Below are 13203 nucleotides of genomic sequence, written 5' to 3'. Positions count from 1 at the left end.
CTTCCCCACCCAGGAACTGAACCCACATCTCTTGCTTCTTTTGCATTGGCAGGCAGATTCTTTACCACTAGCAACACCTTACTCTTCTAAAGGAATGGACTCCACAAAAGCAGCAAATAGTTTTTATTTCCACAACACAACCCATCTTCCTTTTCTCCCAGGAGCATAAAATTGACCTCAGCCATCAAAGCAGAGGACAAAAGCTGATAAGTGACAGAAGGCAAAGGGTTACTAGAAAAATAGATTCTGCCCAAGGCTCTCCTAGGGATTCAAATCCCTGTCCCAAGGCCCCCCTCCAGGGCTCACCAAAAGGAGGGGACTAAGCACATGAAGAGAGGCTGGAAACTGACAAGGGGATTTTACAGAAAAGGGAAGGAGCCTGGCAGTGAGAAGACCTGAGGGATTGGGGTGGGGGAGGAGCCTTGCTCCTAGATTAGTGCTGAAAAAGGAAGGGGGGAAGAAATAATTGGATGATGTATGTAGTTTCCATCGTGTCGACCATTCCAGATCTCACTGAAGCTAAATTCTGGCCAGTCTATGGAGGTAGAAATTGGGGATGGAAGGAAAATTAGAATCCTTCCTACTTCCCCCAGAGAGTAGACTGTTGATTATCCAGCTCTACCCTTTTCCCAGCCTGCCTCCCCCGAAAAAGCTTCCAAATCCCTTAGCTAAAATTTGCATCAGAAAATGGAATGAGGGCTGTCATGAGTCTTGCCCAAATCCTCCAGCCTCAGAACTGACATGAAAGTTGAACAGGAATGGGGAAAGGGAAGTTTAGTAATGAGATTACAACCTCCCTTCATCCCCTACTGAAAAACTCAGATCCCTGGGCAGACAGACAGAAGGGACACCAGGCAGCTGTTATCATCAGGGACCCATGCAGACCTGTTGAACAGACCCAGTAGGTGAGAAAAAGCTGAGCTGGAGGCTAGGAGAGTATTAGACTCCTAGAAGCAGGGGCCTGGGGTCAAAGGAGCATGAAGCAACGCAGGAACGGGAGCATTTTAGCCCCCAAACTTATGGGCCACCTTCCACCACCACCCGCCCCCCTAGTGCTAACCAGAGGGGCCCATGCGGGTGGCAGGCTGATCAAGGGCAGAGCTTGATGCGGGTGCCCTTGGAGAGCACCCGGAAGAAAGGGAAGACACGCTCGCCCAAGAAGGCAGCCGAAAAGGTGTGCACATGAGCCAGAGTCTCTGCATTGTAGAAGCCCAGGCGCCCAGCCTCATAGTCCAGGTACACGCCAAACCGCCGCGGTTTCTCACTCGGGCTCAGCAGTGTCTGCTCCGTTGAGCTTTGTGCCTGGTAGCGTTTGCCATTGGTGCCCACACACCACACTTCCCGCTGGAGCAGGGGCTGCTGGGGCAGGTGGAGGCGGCGGCGGCGGTGGTGATGGCGAGAGGAGCTGGCATCCCCACTGCCCACAGAGGACCCCCCAGAGCCCACCTTCTCCTTGTGATGGGTTGATTCACGGGCAGCACCCACCGCCCAGCCCCGCCGCCCACCCACCTCTACCTCCCAGTAGTGCCGGCCAGAGCGGAAGCCCTGGGCCCCCAGCACGCAGCAGTCGGCCGAGAAGCGCTTGGAATGGTCAGCAACCTCCTGCCGCCTCTCTGCCAGGCGGACCCCCCGGCGGTCGGGAGACAGCATCAGAGCCGGGTGAGCCGTGTCAGGGTCCAGCGTCAGGTCCACTTGGGAGGAGGGAGGACAAATACGCCAGGGCTGGAACGACTGTTCCCTGTTAGTGGCTAACTCCAAAGTTTGGCCTTTCCTGCTACCCTCCCCCTTCATCAGCTTGCCCCACCATCCAGCTGTCTTCAGCTCCCTGCCCCAACAGAGTCGGCTCACGTTCCTAGGGGCTCCATTTGTTTTCCCCACTGTTTTCAGGGCACCAGACAGGTTTTCCCTCTGGTCCTGGCTTTTACTCCCCAACACCCACCTGGGCTAGAACAAAAGCTGCTCTTGGCTTGAAGCCCCAGTAGGCCTGCCTTTTATCCTCCCATTTCAGCACCCATTTCCCCAGGGCCCACTTCCCCTCAGAACCCAGCCTCCGGTCTGTGACAGGAAAGGCAAAGGAAGGTCGAACAGGTGACCTCCCTACCTCGGGCGGCCTGACAGAACATCCGGCTCATTTTCCTCACGATGGCGTCTGTCAGGAAGTCATGGCTATGGGGTTGACACGGGTCAGGGGACCAGACCTCTGGGGGCTGCAGCTGTACCTCTTCACACCTGGAGAAGGGGACCGGGCAGGGGGTGGGACCATGATATTCCCAGAGGGAAGAGCAGAAGCTGAGGGGAAGGAGAGGGTCCAGAAGGCAGAAACTCAGGTCCTGGGGAAGGAAGGAGAGGAGCGGGATATCCAAGAGATGCAGGGATGGGGAACCAGATGCCATTGGGTCACAAAGGATAAAGGGTGAGAACACACCTATTGAAAGTCTCCTTGATGTCCTGGGAATAACAAAAAGAGGGAGAGGGAGAAAGAAACAGAGAGTCAGCTGCACAGGGGTGGTTCCCTTCTCCCCATCTGATTCCAGCCAGAGAAAGAACTGAACTTGAACAGTGAGTCAGAAAACATATACAAGGCCTTCAATAAACATGCATCCATCTCAATCACCCATATGACTCATTATCCCTAATTTAACTCATCCTGCTGTAAGCCCAACAGAATTTACAGCCCCAGTAAAAGAATTTTCACAATATGACTTGATCCTACTTTTCAAGATGTTAATGTCAAAAATCCTTTTCCAAACTCTTAAAATCCTTTTACAAACTGAATCGTCATTCTTTTCATTAGGTACAATCATCACACACCACATTCAGTATCAACTAATCTGTCTCCAGCCTCAAAAAACCTTTTCACTCTTCGAGTTAAATCATTGTGGGTTCCTCCCAATGAGAAGAGAGGTAGCTCTGGACAGGTCTTTGGTAAGCACCGCCTGATACAGCAGATACAGGGCTCTCGGGGGTGGACAAGGAAGGGGCCATTGCTTACCTGGAGCAGCCGCAGGCCCCCTTGCTGGCTTCGCTCCTGGGCTTCAGCCAGCAGGCGGCTCAGCTGGGCAGCCTGCTCTGAGAGACGGCTGGCCGCTGCTCCTGCACGCCCCAGCTGAGCTTCGTGCATCTCTCGGAGGCGCCGCTCTAGCCCTGCCTGCTCTTCGGCCAGAAACCGTGTCAGCCGCCCAAATTCTGAGGCCACAGCTGCCAGCTCTGACTTCATCTGGCTCTGGGATGATGCAAAGGGGATGGTGGATACCACCTCAACACACAGAAACAAACCTCCAATTTGGTAACTGCTGCCCCTCAATCCAAGGCAAAGGAGCCCTACATTCTGAAAGGAAAAGAGCCCCTGACCCCTTCCCCATCTCCTGGGTTTAGCATGCTCCTGGCACAATGGTCCCAAGCTCAGCAATCTCTGCCTGCAACACTTATCTCCATCTTGGCTACTTGACTCTTCAGGTCTAAGCTTAAATATTCCTGAGAAAAGTCTCTCTTCCAGATCTAAATCAGGGTCACTTACATAAATACCATCATCTCTTCATGGCATATACCTCAATTTGAAAGGTTATATTTACATTGGAGTATCTTTTTAAAATCCTCTTTCCCCACTGCTCTATAAGCTCTGTTGCCACAGGGTCCTCAGACCCTGGAACAGTGCCGACTACCGAGTAGGTGCTTAGTGAGAAGTTTTTTGATTTTTTTTTTGTTTGTTTGTTTGTTTTAGAAGTTTTTGAAATAAATAAAAAATTCAGGAATCAAGATACAAAATCAGGGTCCTGGCTATTCCAATAATGACTGTGGGAAAGTCACCCAATCCTTCTAGGTCAGATGTCAAGTAAACTTTCCATAAAGGGTCAGATAAGATTTTACACTTTATGGGCCACGAGGCAAAATCAAAAATATTATGTAGATAATGTTAATATATAAAGAGAGAAGACCATTACCCATTCCCACCCCATTTGCCTCAGCAGGGCAACCCCAGAAATCAGCACACTTTTCACCCAGATATAAGCTGGAGACATTCTTAAGGGTATGTAAAAAGAGTTAAAAGACCAGAGTGTGGAGGGAAGTCCTGGCTGGTCAAGTATGTGAAGAAAATGGTTTCACTCTCTGTCCCACTGAAACTCAGTTCCTGACACCACTGCACCCCAGGAGCCCAAAAATCTCAATTTGGGCATCAGGCTAGAAGCAAGAAATTCCCTGACTCCCAGAATCAAGATTCCACCACTAGCTGCCCAGCAACAAAGTCCCTAATGTATAGGTGGCAATGAATGAGTATGGGTCCTGCAAAATGGCAAGGCTCAGCCACCCTGCCAGGATGGCAGGCACTGGAGAGATGGGGGAAGACGTCAGATAGGAGGGATGCCCTGGCTTGGTGTCCAAAGCTCATTGCCAGGTCATTCCAGTGCCTACCAGCTTTACAAAAAGAGGCAGGAGTAAAGGGATGGAATTAGGGGGAAAATATTTAAAAATACTCCATGGGGAGGCGTAAGCAATAATGAAAAATGGCTGAGAAACACCAGACTAGAAAATAACAGGTCTCTGCAATGCTGACATTCCTTCACTCATGTTCCTCTCACTCATGTCTTGCCCCCACCTGACATCTGTCTTGGAACCTGGAGCTTCTCTGACAGCTGGTATGTGAATTTTGCCTTGCCCTCTTCTGTCCTCTGTGTTATCTGGAGTGATAGTATGGGGCAGCAGGTCTAGGGTTAAGTGTCTGGATGGTAAACCTGCTCTGCAACCTTGAGCCAGGGACCAGCCCTCTCCAAGCTAAACCTATCTCATTCCATTTTGGAACCTAGGAATACACATGCCTCTTGATTTGCTAAGGCTTCCCTGGTGGCTCAGATGGTAAAGAATCTGCCTGCAATGCAGGAGACCTGGTTTCAATCCCTGGGTCGTGAAGATCCCCTGGAGAAGGGAATGGCAACCCACTGCAGTATTCTTGCCTGGAGAGTTCCATGGACAGAGGAGTCTGTTGGGCTACAGTTCGTGGGATCACAGAGTCGGATACAATTGAGCAACTAACTCTTTCTTTGAGCTGCTAAGACCCCTCTCCTCACAGACACCCAAGAAGGTGTCTACTTTTCTCCCAGGCCTTGGCTGTCCCTCTTCAGAGGATCTAGTCACCACTTGTGAGAGCCCATCTTTCCTGCTCTAACTACAGAACCAGTCAGCCCTGTCAAGGACATTCACTCACCTTCAACTCTGTCACCCGCCTCTCCTCCTTGGCCTTCATCTTCTGCACAGCCTCCAGGTGCTTCCTCAGCGGTTCCACATGCCCCTGCAGTTTGGCCTAAAGAAATGGAGAAAGGAAGGTTAGAGGTCTTGGATAGGAGAAGCACCTGCCCTCAAAGGCCATACCCCCCATTCTCCCTGCAGTGGGTTGGGCTCAAAGCCTGATACCCATTACAGGTATTAAATGAGCATCAAATTCCCTTCCTCCCCTTTCTTCTCTTCAGATGATGACAAAAGCTTTCAACCCTCCTCCTGAACTTATGTGCAAAGTCTGCAGGTTAAGATTCTGGGACTTCCTTGGCAGTCCAGCAGTTAAGACTGCACTTCCACTGCACAGGGCACAGGTTCAGTCCCCGGTCAGGGAAATAAGATCCTACATGCCACTCGGCCTGGTCAAATTAATAAATAAAGGTAGGATCCTGATGACTACATAGCACCACACTCAAGAGTTGGGTGTGAACATGGCTTGAGCCCCTCAATGCACAAAGTCTTTCCATATGAATGCTCTTACATATGGTCTCTTCCTCCTCATAATCAATCTTCCTCATAATTTTCAACTCTAAATACTTTTCTGATAATTTTATGCCTATGCTAAAAATCTTTCTACAGTTCTCCATGACTTAGAATATACGAGGCTCTCATTGCACCTTCATTTCTGGCCTCTCCTCCGATACCTCCTGAACACAGACTCTAGTTTTAGTCACGTAAAACTCCTAGTCTTTTCCTGAGCATAATTCCATACTTTTATCCATGCTACTCCCTCTGTCTGGGACTGCCCTTCTGCACTTAGCCCAAGGCATTCTTCCTTTAAAACCCAGCTACCTGTCCATGCCCCTGATGCTCCCCATCCCCAACTTCCTCTGTGATCCCAAGGAACAGGAATACACCTTTACAATACTTCCCTGCACTGTAATCACTTACATGTGTTCTGTCCCTAGGACACACAGGCTCATGGGAGCATGGACCCCACTTATTTTAATTTCTATGCTTCTCTCCCGCTCAATTACTTGCTAAATGGAAAACAAATACACTGTCCTCCTAAAGTTTTAACTCGTGCAGCAAAAATGCACATAAGCTCTGTGTTCTAATCATTTGTAATAGAATCTTTTGCTTTAAAGACCAAAATGGATAAGCCTGGTTTTTGTGCCCCTTCCTTTTTTGTGCCTTCTGCTTCTTCTGCCTTTCTGCCACCTTTTCCTTGGGGGGTAATACAGCGTAGAAGAGGAGCTCAAGCCTAGACTCTGATCTGAACCTGAATGCAGGCAGGTGACCTGAAGCAAGCCATGCTTCAAGTTACCTCATCTTAAAAAGGGAACCAGGAACAACAGAATTTACCTTGTGGACATGATGCTTAGCACAACGTCTGGAACAGAGCAAAAGATCAGTACTAAATGTTATCTAGAATTCCCTACCCAGGCCTAAGCTGCCAATGACAACCTGATAATGACCCTTGATCTAAAGAGGTTACTGACCCAGAGCACAAAAGGTAGTCATTGCAAGGTTAAGTGTTGAAGAAAAAAATCATAATAAAATTACAATCAATCCATAACATAAAAATAGCATAAACAACACAAAAATTTGCCTTTTGCTATTATCTTTTACTTTTTTCCAGTACGGTCAATAATTTCAACTCTATTAACTCAAAATTTATGCTTTTATTTCTCATTTAATACTTTTCCTAAATTATGGACAAAAAATTCATATACGAATCCAAACAAAGTACCATTTAAGAGAAAATTTCAAGAACCTTTAACTTTTATGAAGCTTTATTTATATATCATTTGTGCATTATTACCTATTCAATAAAGAAATATTTCTACAAAACAACACTGTGCCAAGTTAGTGCTAGTGTATGTATCTGAAAAGAAACTACCTGCCTGTAAAATACCCTGTAATTTAGAAGAGGAGACTCAAATTAGTCGGACATAATAAAACTTATGTATTTACATTTACTGATCAGTTAATGTCAGACTTTGTGTTTAGTGGCCTCTTCAAATTGCAGAGCTCTACTGGGCTGGCATTCAACAGCTACGGCTAACACAAATTAAAATCCAGTTTCAGAAGCTCTTCAGAAGAGTTCTGCAAGGAGAGGGTGGAGAAGGGATGGAATGCCCTGTGGATATGCCACCCTGGGATTCAGTTAACAAAGTGACTACACACTGATGGGTAAAGGTAACTAGAAGCCAAGAGGATACAAAAGGGAAGGACAAAAGGAGCTCACAATCTCCCCTAATAATGTAGGGCCTGAAAGGCAGGTGGTAGTACCAGTGCAGTGATTCTAATAGTAGCCTGGGCTTTCTAAAGATAACTCTCCCTGTCAGTGATTCAGAATCGATGATGGTAGGGCCCACTGTACTTCTGAAAACCTCCACTAATAACTGGAACAATCAGCCAGGTTTGACAATCACTCTGTGGGAGGAACAGTTACTTGTCATAAGGGGTGTAGGTTTATCTTAACTGTATGTACCACTCCCAGCTGAGAAGCTCTAGACATCTTACTCTAAAACCGCAGTAATGATAATAAAACCCAAATGAAGTTACTGTACAAATCAGGAGAAGATTACAAAAACACAAGTCATAAAACAGAAAAGCTCTGTGCAGACTACAGAGAAGAAGCTACCCTCTCCTCCTGGTTCAACTTTTACAAACCATCTGCCCCTTCAGTAAATGTTATTTCTACCAGCTGTCTCACACATAAATCTCCTTTACCTGTGTCCAAAAAGATATTAACTAAACTAGAATGAAACTTTGAGAAGAAAAGTCACATGTCAGAAAAATCAAACAACAAACTTCTAAATAGTGGTGATGTTATAAACAGTATAGGCCAGGAAAGGAGGTGGGGTGGTGTAGTTACTAGTAACTGTGTGGCCCTGTGTGTATTACTTACATCTCTCTGGTTCCATTTCCCTTCTGTTTCCCAATCTGTAAAACGGGGATACAAACCGTAGCAAACTCACAGGGTTGTTTTCAATTTTAAATGAGACAGTCCATTAAAAAGTGCAGGGGTACACATAAGTGTTCAGTAAATATTAACTTTTAATTCTGGAGAAATTAAAGTTCAAAGACATTCAGAGACTAAGGGCCAGATCTTCTGACTTAAAAGCCTATCCCTCTTTTCTAAATACCCAGGAAAGGTAAGAAGTCCTGGCCAGTACACCAGAATGATTCAGATCCAACAAAACTGCTCAAGGGGAAAACAAAGCCATATCTTGGAGTGGGTGGGGAACCCATTAGAACAAGAGCAGAGCATATGAGTCTAATACTAGTAGTCAATATACACTCCTGTTCCTCAGAGCACTTTTTTATTTGAGGCCCAAGCTCTTTCCTGGAGAAGGAAATGGCAACCCACTCCAGTATTCTTGCCTGGAAAATTCCATGGACAGAAGAAGCTGGCAGGCTACAGTCTATGGGGTCGCAAAGAGTTGGCCAGGACTGAGTGACTGAGCAAGTTCTTTCCATTTCTAGGGGTTTTAATCAAGGATAGATTTTGAAGAGTCATTCACAGTTAAATAAGACTGGTGGTAAAGCCCTAAGGGCTTGTCACTTGCATTTCTATAACTTAGGGACAGTGGAAGTGCAAAACAGCAGTGGCTTTTCCCCAAGAGACAAAGTCCAGTGATATGACATCACCAGATTTCCTTTGAGGAAGCCAGTCTTCCCTGGTCTTCTTCACTGTGTCTACTTCTCTGTGTCCAGGATCCTTCTCACTCTAACCATCCTGGTGCCAGTAAGTGCTCAGGTAAGGAGAATCAGCTCAACAGTACACGAGGCTCTTTGAACGGGAAAAACACCATTTCCTTTCCCCAGTTCCTCTTACTTCTTCTCCACCCCAACTAAACTCCCATCTTCTACTCTCACCTTGTACTCCTGCACCACCTCCTCCAATGGCACCACGCTGTGCTGTTTGTGGTTCCTGGATTCTCGACATACCACACAGATGGCCTCTTCATCCACCTCGCAGAAGAGCTTCAGGGCTTCTTGGTGTTTGGGACAAATGCCCTGCTCGTTCCCACGGCTCCCCCGACCAGCGGTTGGGTGCATCTGCCGAATCACCTGGACCATGTTGGCCAGCTGCAGGTTGGGCCGGAAGCTCCGCCTAGGAAAGCTCTTGCGGCACTGAGGGCAGGTGAAGCACCTCCGCGGAGTTGGAGGCGGGGGCAAGGGGGTGACGGGATCTAGCTCCTCTTCCTCGTCCTCCTCCAGCACTTCCTCCTCATCCTCCTCCTCCTCTCCCCTCAGGTCCTCCTCCATGTCCCCCAAGTAGTAGTCCAGGTCTTCCTCCTCCTCCTCCTCCTCCCACACGTAGTCCATGTTGTCCCAGTTGGATCCGCCCATGCCACTGGTCCAGAACACACCCTCTTCTTCCTCCTCGACCTCCTCCTCCATGTCGCCCTCATAGTCTTCATCGCGCATGGGGGTGTCCCAACCCCCACCGGCCCCCACAGCCTCCACTTCTTCCTCCTCTGCGTCCTCCTCCTCTTCCTCCCGGTCTAACTCTTCTCTGTCCTCTTCATCCTCCCCTCCCCACAACTGGGTTACACACACTCGGCAGAAGTTGTGCCCGCAGCCGATGGACACGGGGTCCGTGAAGTAATCGAGGCAGATGGCGCACACCGCCTCCTCCTGAAGGGTCTGCACAGGGTTGGGTGCCATGGCAACGGCAGCCATCTTAAGTGTCCAGTCAGTCAGTATAGACGGGTGATGGGTGGTGGGGGGCAGGGGGCGGGGGGGGTCTTCCCTCTCAGACTCCCTGACGACCCAGCCCCACCCCCAGCCCTGCCTCTCCACACCTCGCCTCCAGCGCAGCCAAAGAAATGTCCTCCCGACAACACACCCCTGCACATAGAGTTCCCTACTCCCAGACCACAACCGAGTCCCTGAAAGGGGAGGGGACAGAGCTGAGCGATACCGCCAAGTCCCTCAGGTGGCCCTGAGTGCAAATCTGCCCCAACGCTCCCTTGGCCTCCTCATAAACCCCCGCCCCTCCTCACTTCCTGGCTCCGCCCCCTCACTTCCGGCTTCCCCTAACACTTCCGGTGCTGCTAACCACCCAAGATCGCGAGTTCCCTCCCCGGTCTCGCTACGCCCCTTTCTCCCCCGGCTTCCCCGCCCCGGGCCCCCAGATGACAGGAAACGGTGAGGCGACGCTCTAGCAGGCACTCAGGAACAGGGAGGGAGGCCTAGAAGGACGGAAGCGTACGACTCTGTAATGCGAAGGAGTGGGGAACGCAGACGAAACTGAAAGCCCGGCCTCCCCCATCGCCCGCCACTGGGGATAAACTTCGGGGAACCTTGGAAGGACTTGGCGCCCGTCTACTCTCGATGCTATGACCGTATCGGCCCGGCGCCATCCTACCGACCGGACACGGAGAACTGCAGCAGGCACTCCCCACGGCCGATGCCGGAAATGGGGAGGGCGGGTGTCGGTGAGAACCCTGAAGTACTTCCGGCCCATCTAGGCGAAGGACTTTGTTGTTTGAAGACTCCGAGAGTCCGTCGGAGACTGACTAGGGGGCGGGGTCTGAAGAAGTGAGGTGGGACCGGAGACCCTTCCCATCCTCCCCGCTGTAGTTGGCATTTCCACACACTTTGTGTGCCGTCGGTCACTGTCGCTTCGTTTAGATGAACTTTCTTAACTGCCATCAGTAAAAGAACAGTAGCAAATCATGAAATGCACATTGACACAGTGGAACACTTCAGATGTAAAAAAGGGAATCCTCCCCAAAATGTACAAATGAAATGAAAAAAACAAGGTGCTAAACAATGTGTAGAGTATAATTGTAAAGAAGGGAGGGGGATAGGATGTTAAATGTATGTAATAGCTTTATAGTCCTGTGCTAATTCATAAAGATAGTTCCTATCTCAGAGGGTTTAGTGAAATTACTGTCGTGCAGAACTGTTATAATATTGCCTGGCACATTGTAAGTGAGATACAAGGTTTAGCTGTCATTATCATCTTTGTTGTCTACCTCTGGATGAATACTAGTTTATCTAGAACACTTTTCTGTAAATGTCGTTCTGTATCTTTTGAACTTGAACCAAGTCAATGTATTGCCTTAAAGAAAAAAAACAATGATTTTGTTTCCCATCACCCAAGTGCTATTGATTCTTTCAACTCTTTCTGAGCTGTGAACCACGCGTGCTCCGCTCCCAGAATACTTCGAGGTCCGTCTTCGTGGAGTCTCAGTCTAAGAGCAGGGGCTCAAACTGGGTTTGCGGTGTTGGGTTTTACTTAAGAGAAACCTAGCTAGGATGTAGAACGGTATCAGTAAAGACGCTGCTGTGGTACCCGGAGCATCTCTGCCAGATGGATTATTTGTGCGATAGAAATAATACTTGATGTTTTTAGAAAACATAAGCTTGCTTAATTAAAATTTTTTTAAAAAAACAGCGGGGAAAGTTACGGGACTCCCTAGTGAGTGTGGGGCGCGCGCGATGCCAGAACTGGGCACGCAGAATTGACCCTGATCTCGAGGCGTTTCACGCCTCTTGTGGAAACTCCAAAAGGACGTGTGCTTTATAAAGTGGTGGTCGGAACGCGCCAAAACTACGAATCTTCGTGCATAAACTATGTACTAGGTCGTGCCAGGAGCTGCAAGCGCTACTGTGGCAGATAGATGGGACCACAAGACCTGAACGTGGTTCAGACGGCCGCTAAAGGGAGCCCCATGTCCCTTTGGAATCTTGTCCTGTTTCATCCTGATCAGTAGGGACCATGTGTAGATTCAGGGAGTAATCAGAGAGATAGCCTTTCCGGGCGTTTCCGTAGTGTAGTGGTTATCACGTTCGCCTCACACGCGAAAGGTCCCCGGTTCGAAACCGGGCGGAAACACGTTTTAATTTTCAATTCTAGTCACTACCTCTCTCGTGTGCTGGACAGTGAAGACCATCACATCAAAAACGTGTGTCTGTGTTTACCTGTATTTCTGCTCCTCGGAGACAAGCAGTGAAGCGGCACTGTAGCAGGCAATACTCTACCTAAGTGCTCCAATGGAAATTCGGTTCTGGTACCTCAACTAATCTCCTTGCTCTTCCCCTTGGAAGCCTGCATGGCCAGCTGTCCCACGTCGAGGGGGGTGTAGATTTCAGATCCCTTCGCCAGGCGCACAGTAGGAGCTCCATAATACTTTTGTAGTTATTTAGTGGTGATCTGCATCCTTGCTTGTGGATTTTGGTCTCCTGGGACAGAAAGTGTTTTTTTGTCTGTAGCCCGGCTAGCTCAGTCGGTAGAGCATGAGACTCTTAATCTCAGGGTCGTGGGTTCGAGCCCCACGTTGGGCGAGAGTTGCTTTTGGAAAATGAGACAATAAAAGAGATCTCAATGTAGGGGCAGCACACCGAGACTCTTCTGGGATCCATCTTCCCGCTGATGATCGCCAGTAGCTGGGCTACAGAACAGATGGAGTGTACCAAGCTCTAAGGGTTGAATACAGGGCGAAGGTTGAATACCCGGCGACAAATTCCTTGTTTATGAGACACCCTCCTCCAGAAACTGCGGTATGACCCCAGGGTCCCCTGTTTAGCGACCACTTTACCAGGTGATTTTGAGGTTAGTATTCCGCGCTCTTAAAGCCGCGGCCCCATTTCGGAGTCTAAAGCCCTCACGTTCAATATATTCTCTTTAAGCTCCATACTGAGTCCATCTATTGTGAAATGTTGCCCTACACATCCTAGTCTCCACATTCCCTCCACATATAAAGGAATGTTAAAATGCCCCCCCCTTTTAATCTTAAAATCATGATACATTTTATTTATAGAGTTCTAAGACAGATGACCTATCAAACACATTATTCTGGGAAAAGGCACTTGGTCAGTGTTGGAGGATATGCTTACAACAGGTCTTTACAATTCTTAAAAAAATTTTTTTTTGTTGTTTTCTTTAATTGGAGGCTAATTACTTTAGAATATTGTAGTTTTTGCCATACATTGACATGAATCAGTCACCAGTGAACATGTGTCCCTTGG

General features: G+C 48.5%; 1 protein-coding gene and 2 non-coding genes across 6 annotated transcripts; 2 read left to right on the top strand and 1 right to left on the bottom strand.

The window, feature by feature from the left end:
• Positions 1-108: 108 nt before the first annotated feature.
• TRIM41 (tripartite motif containing 41) lies at positions 109-10639 on the bottom strand. 4 transcript variants are annotated; one of them, XM_043912471.1, is made up of 7 exons: positions 9097-10639; positions 5201-5296; positions 2993-3256; positions 2426-2448; positions 2102-2229; positions 1510-1691; positions 109-535 (listed from the first exon to the last, which is right to left on the bottom strand). In XM_043912471.1, exons 1-7 carry the CDS (start codon positions 9904-9906, stop codon positions 434-436), a joined length of 1605 nt encoding a protein of 534 aa, XP_043768406.1. In that variant the 5' UTR covers positions 9907-10639; the 3' UTR covers positions 109-433. The 4 variants fall into 4 exon arrangements, 3 of the variants coding, with proteins under 3 accessions (XP_043768406.1, XP_043768405.1, XP_043768407.1); XM_043912470.1 differs by having other exon boundaries at positions 109-1691; positions 2993-3223; XM_043912472.1 differs by lacking the exon at positions 109-535 and having other exon boundaries at positions 1522-1722.
• A 1358-nt stretch (positions 10640-11997) lies between these two features.
• On the top strand, positions 11998-12070 carry TRNAV-CAC. The gene has a single exon. It is a non-coding gene; the product is annotated as a tRNA-Val (tRNA).
• Positions 12071-12446: 376 nt separating this feature from the next.
• TRNAK-CUU lies at positions 12447-12519 on the top strand. Its single transcript has one exon. It is a non-coding gene; the product is annotated as a tRNA-Lys (tRNA).
• Positions 12520-13203: the final 684 nt, after the last annotated feature.

This window comes from Cervus elaphus, chromosome 9, assembly GCF_910594005.1.
Source record: "Cervus elaphus chromosome 9, mCerEla1.1, whole genome shotgun sequence".
In the NCBI taxonomy this organism is placed as follows: Eukaryota; Metazoa; Chordata; class Mammalia; order Artiodactyla; family Cervidae; genus Cervus; species Cervus elaphus.
Note: the sequence above shows the minus strand (reverse complement) of the source record. Positions and strands in the feature narration are given on the sequence as shown.

Coding starts and splice junctions, on each gene's coding strand:
- TRIM41 (XM_043912470.1), bottom strand. CDS start 9,906: ATGGCTGCCGTTGCCATGGCACCCAACCCTGTGCAGACCCTTCAGGAG. Junction 2,230..2,425: donor ATCAAGGAGACTTTCAATAG/GTGTGTTCTCAC, acceptor CCCCTTCTCCAG/GTGTGAAGAGGTACAGCTGC. Junction 1,692..2,101: donor GTTCTGTCAGGCCGCCCGAG/GTAGGGAGGTCA, acceptor CCTCCTCCCAAG/TGGACCTGACGCTGGACCCT.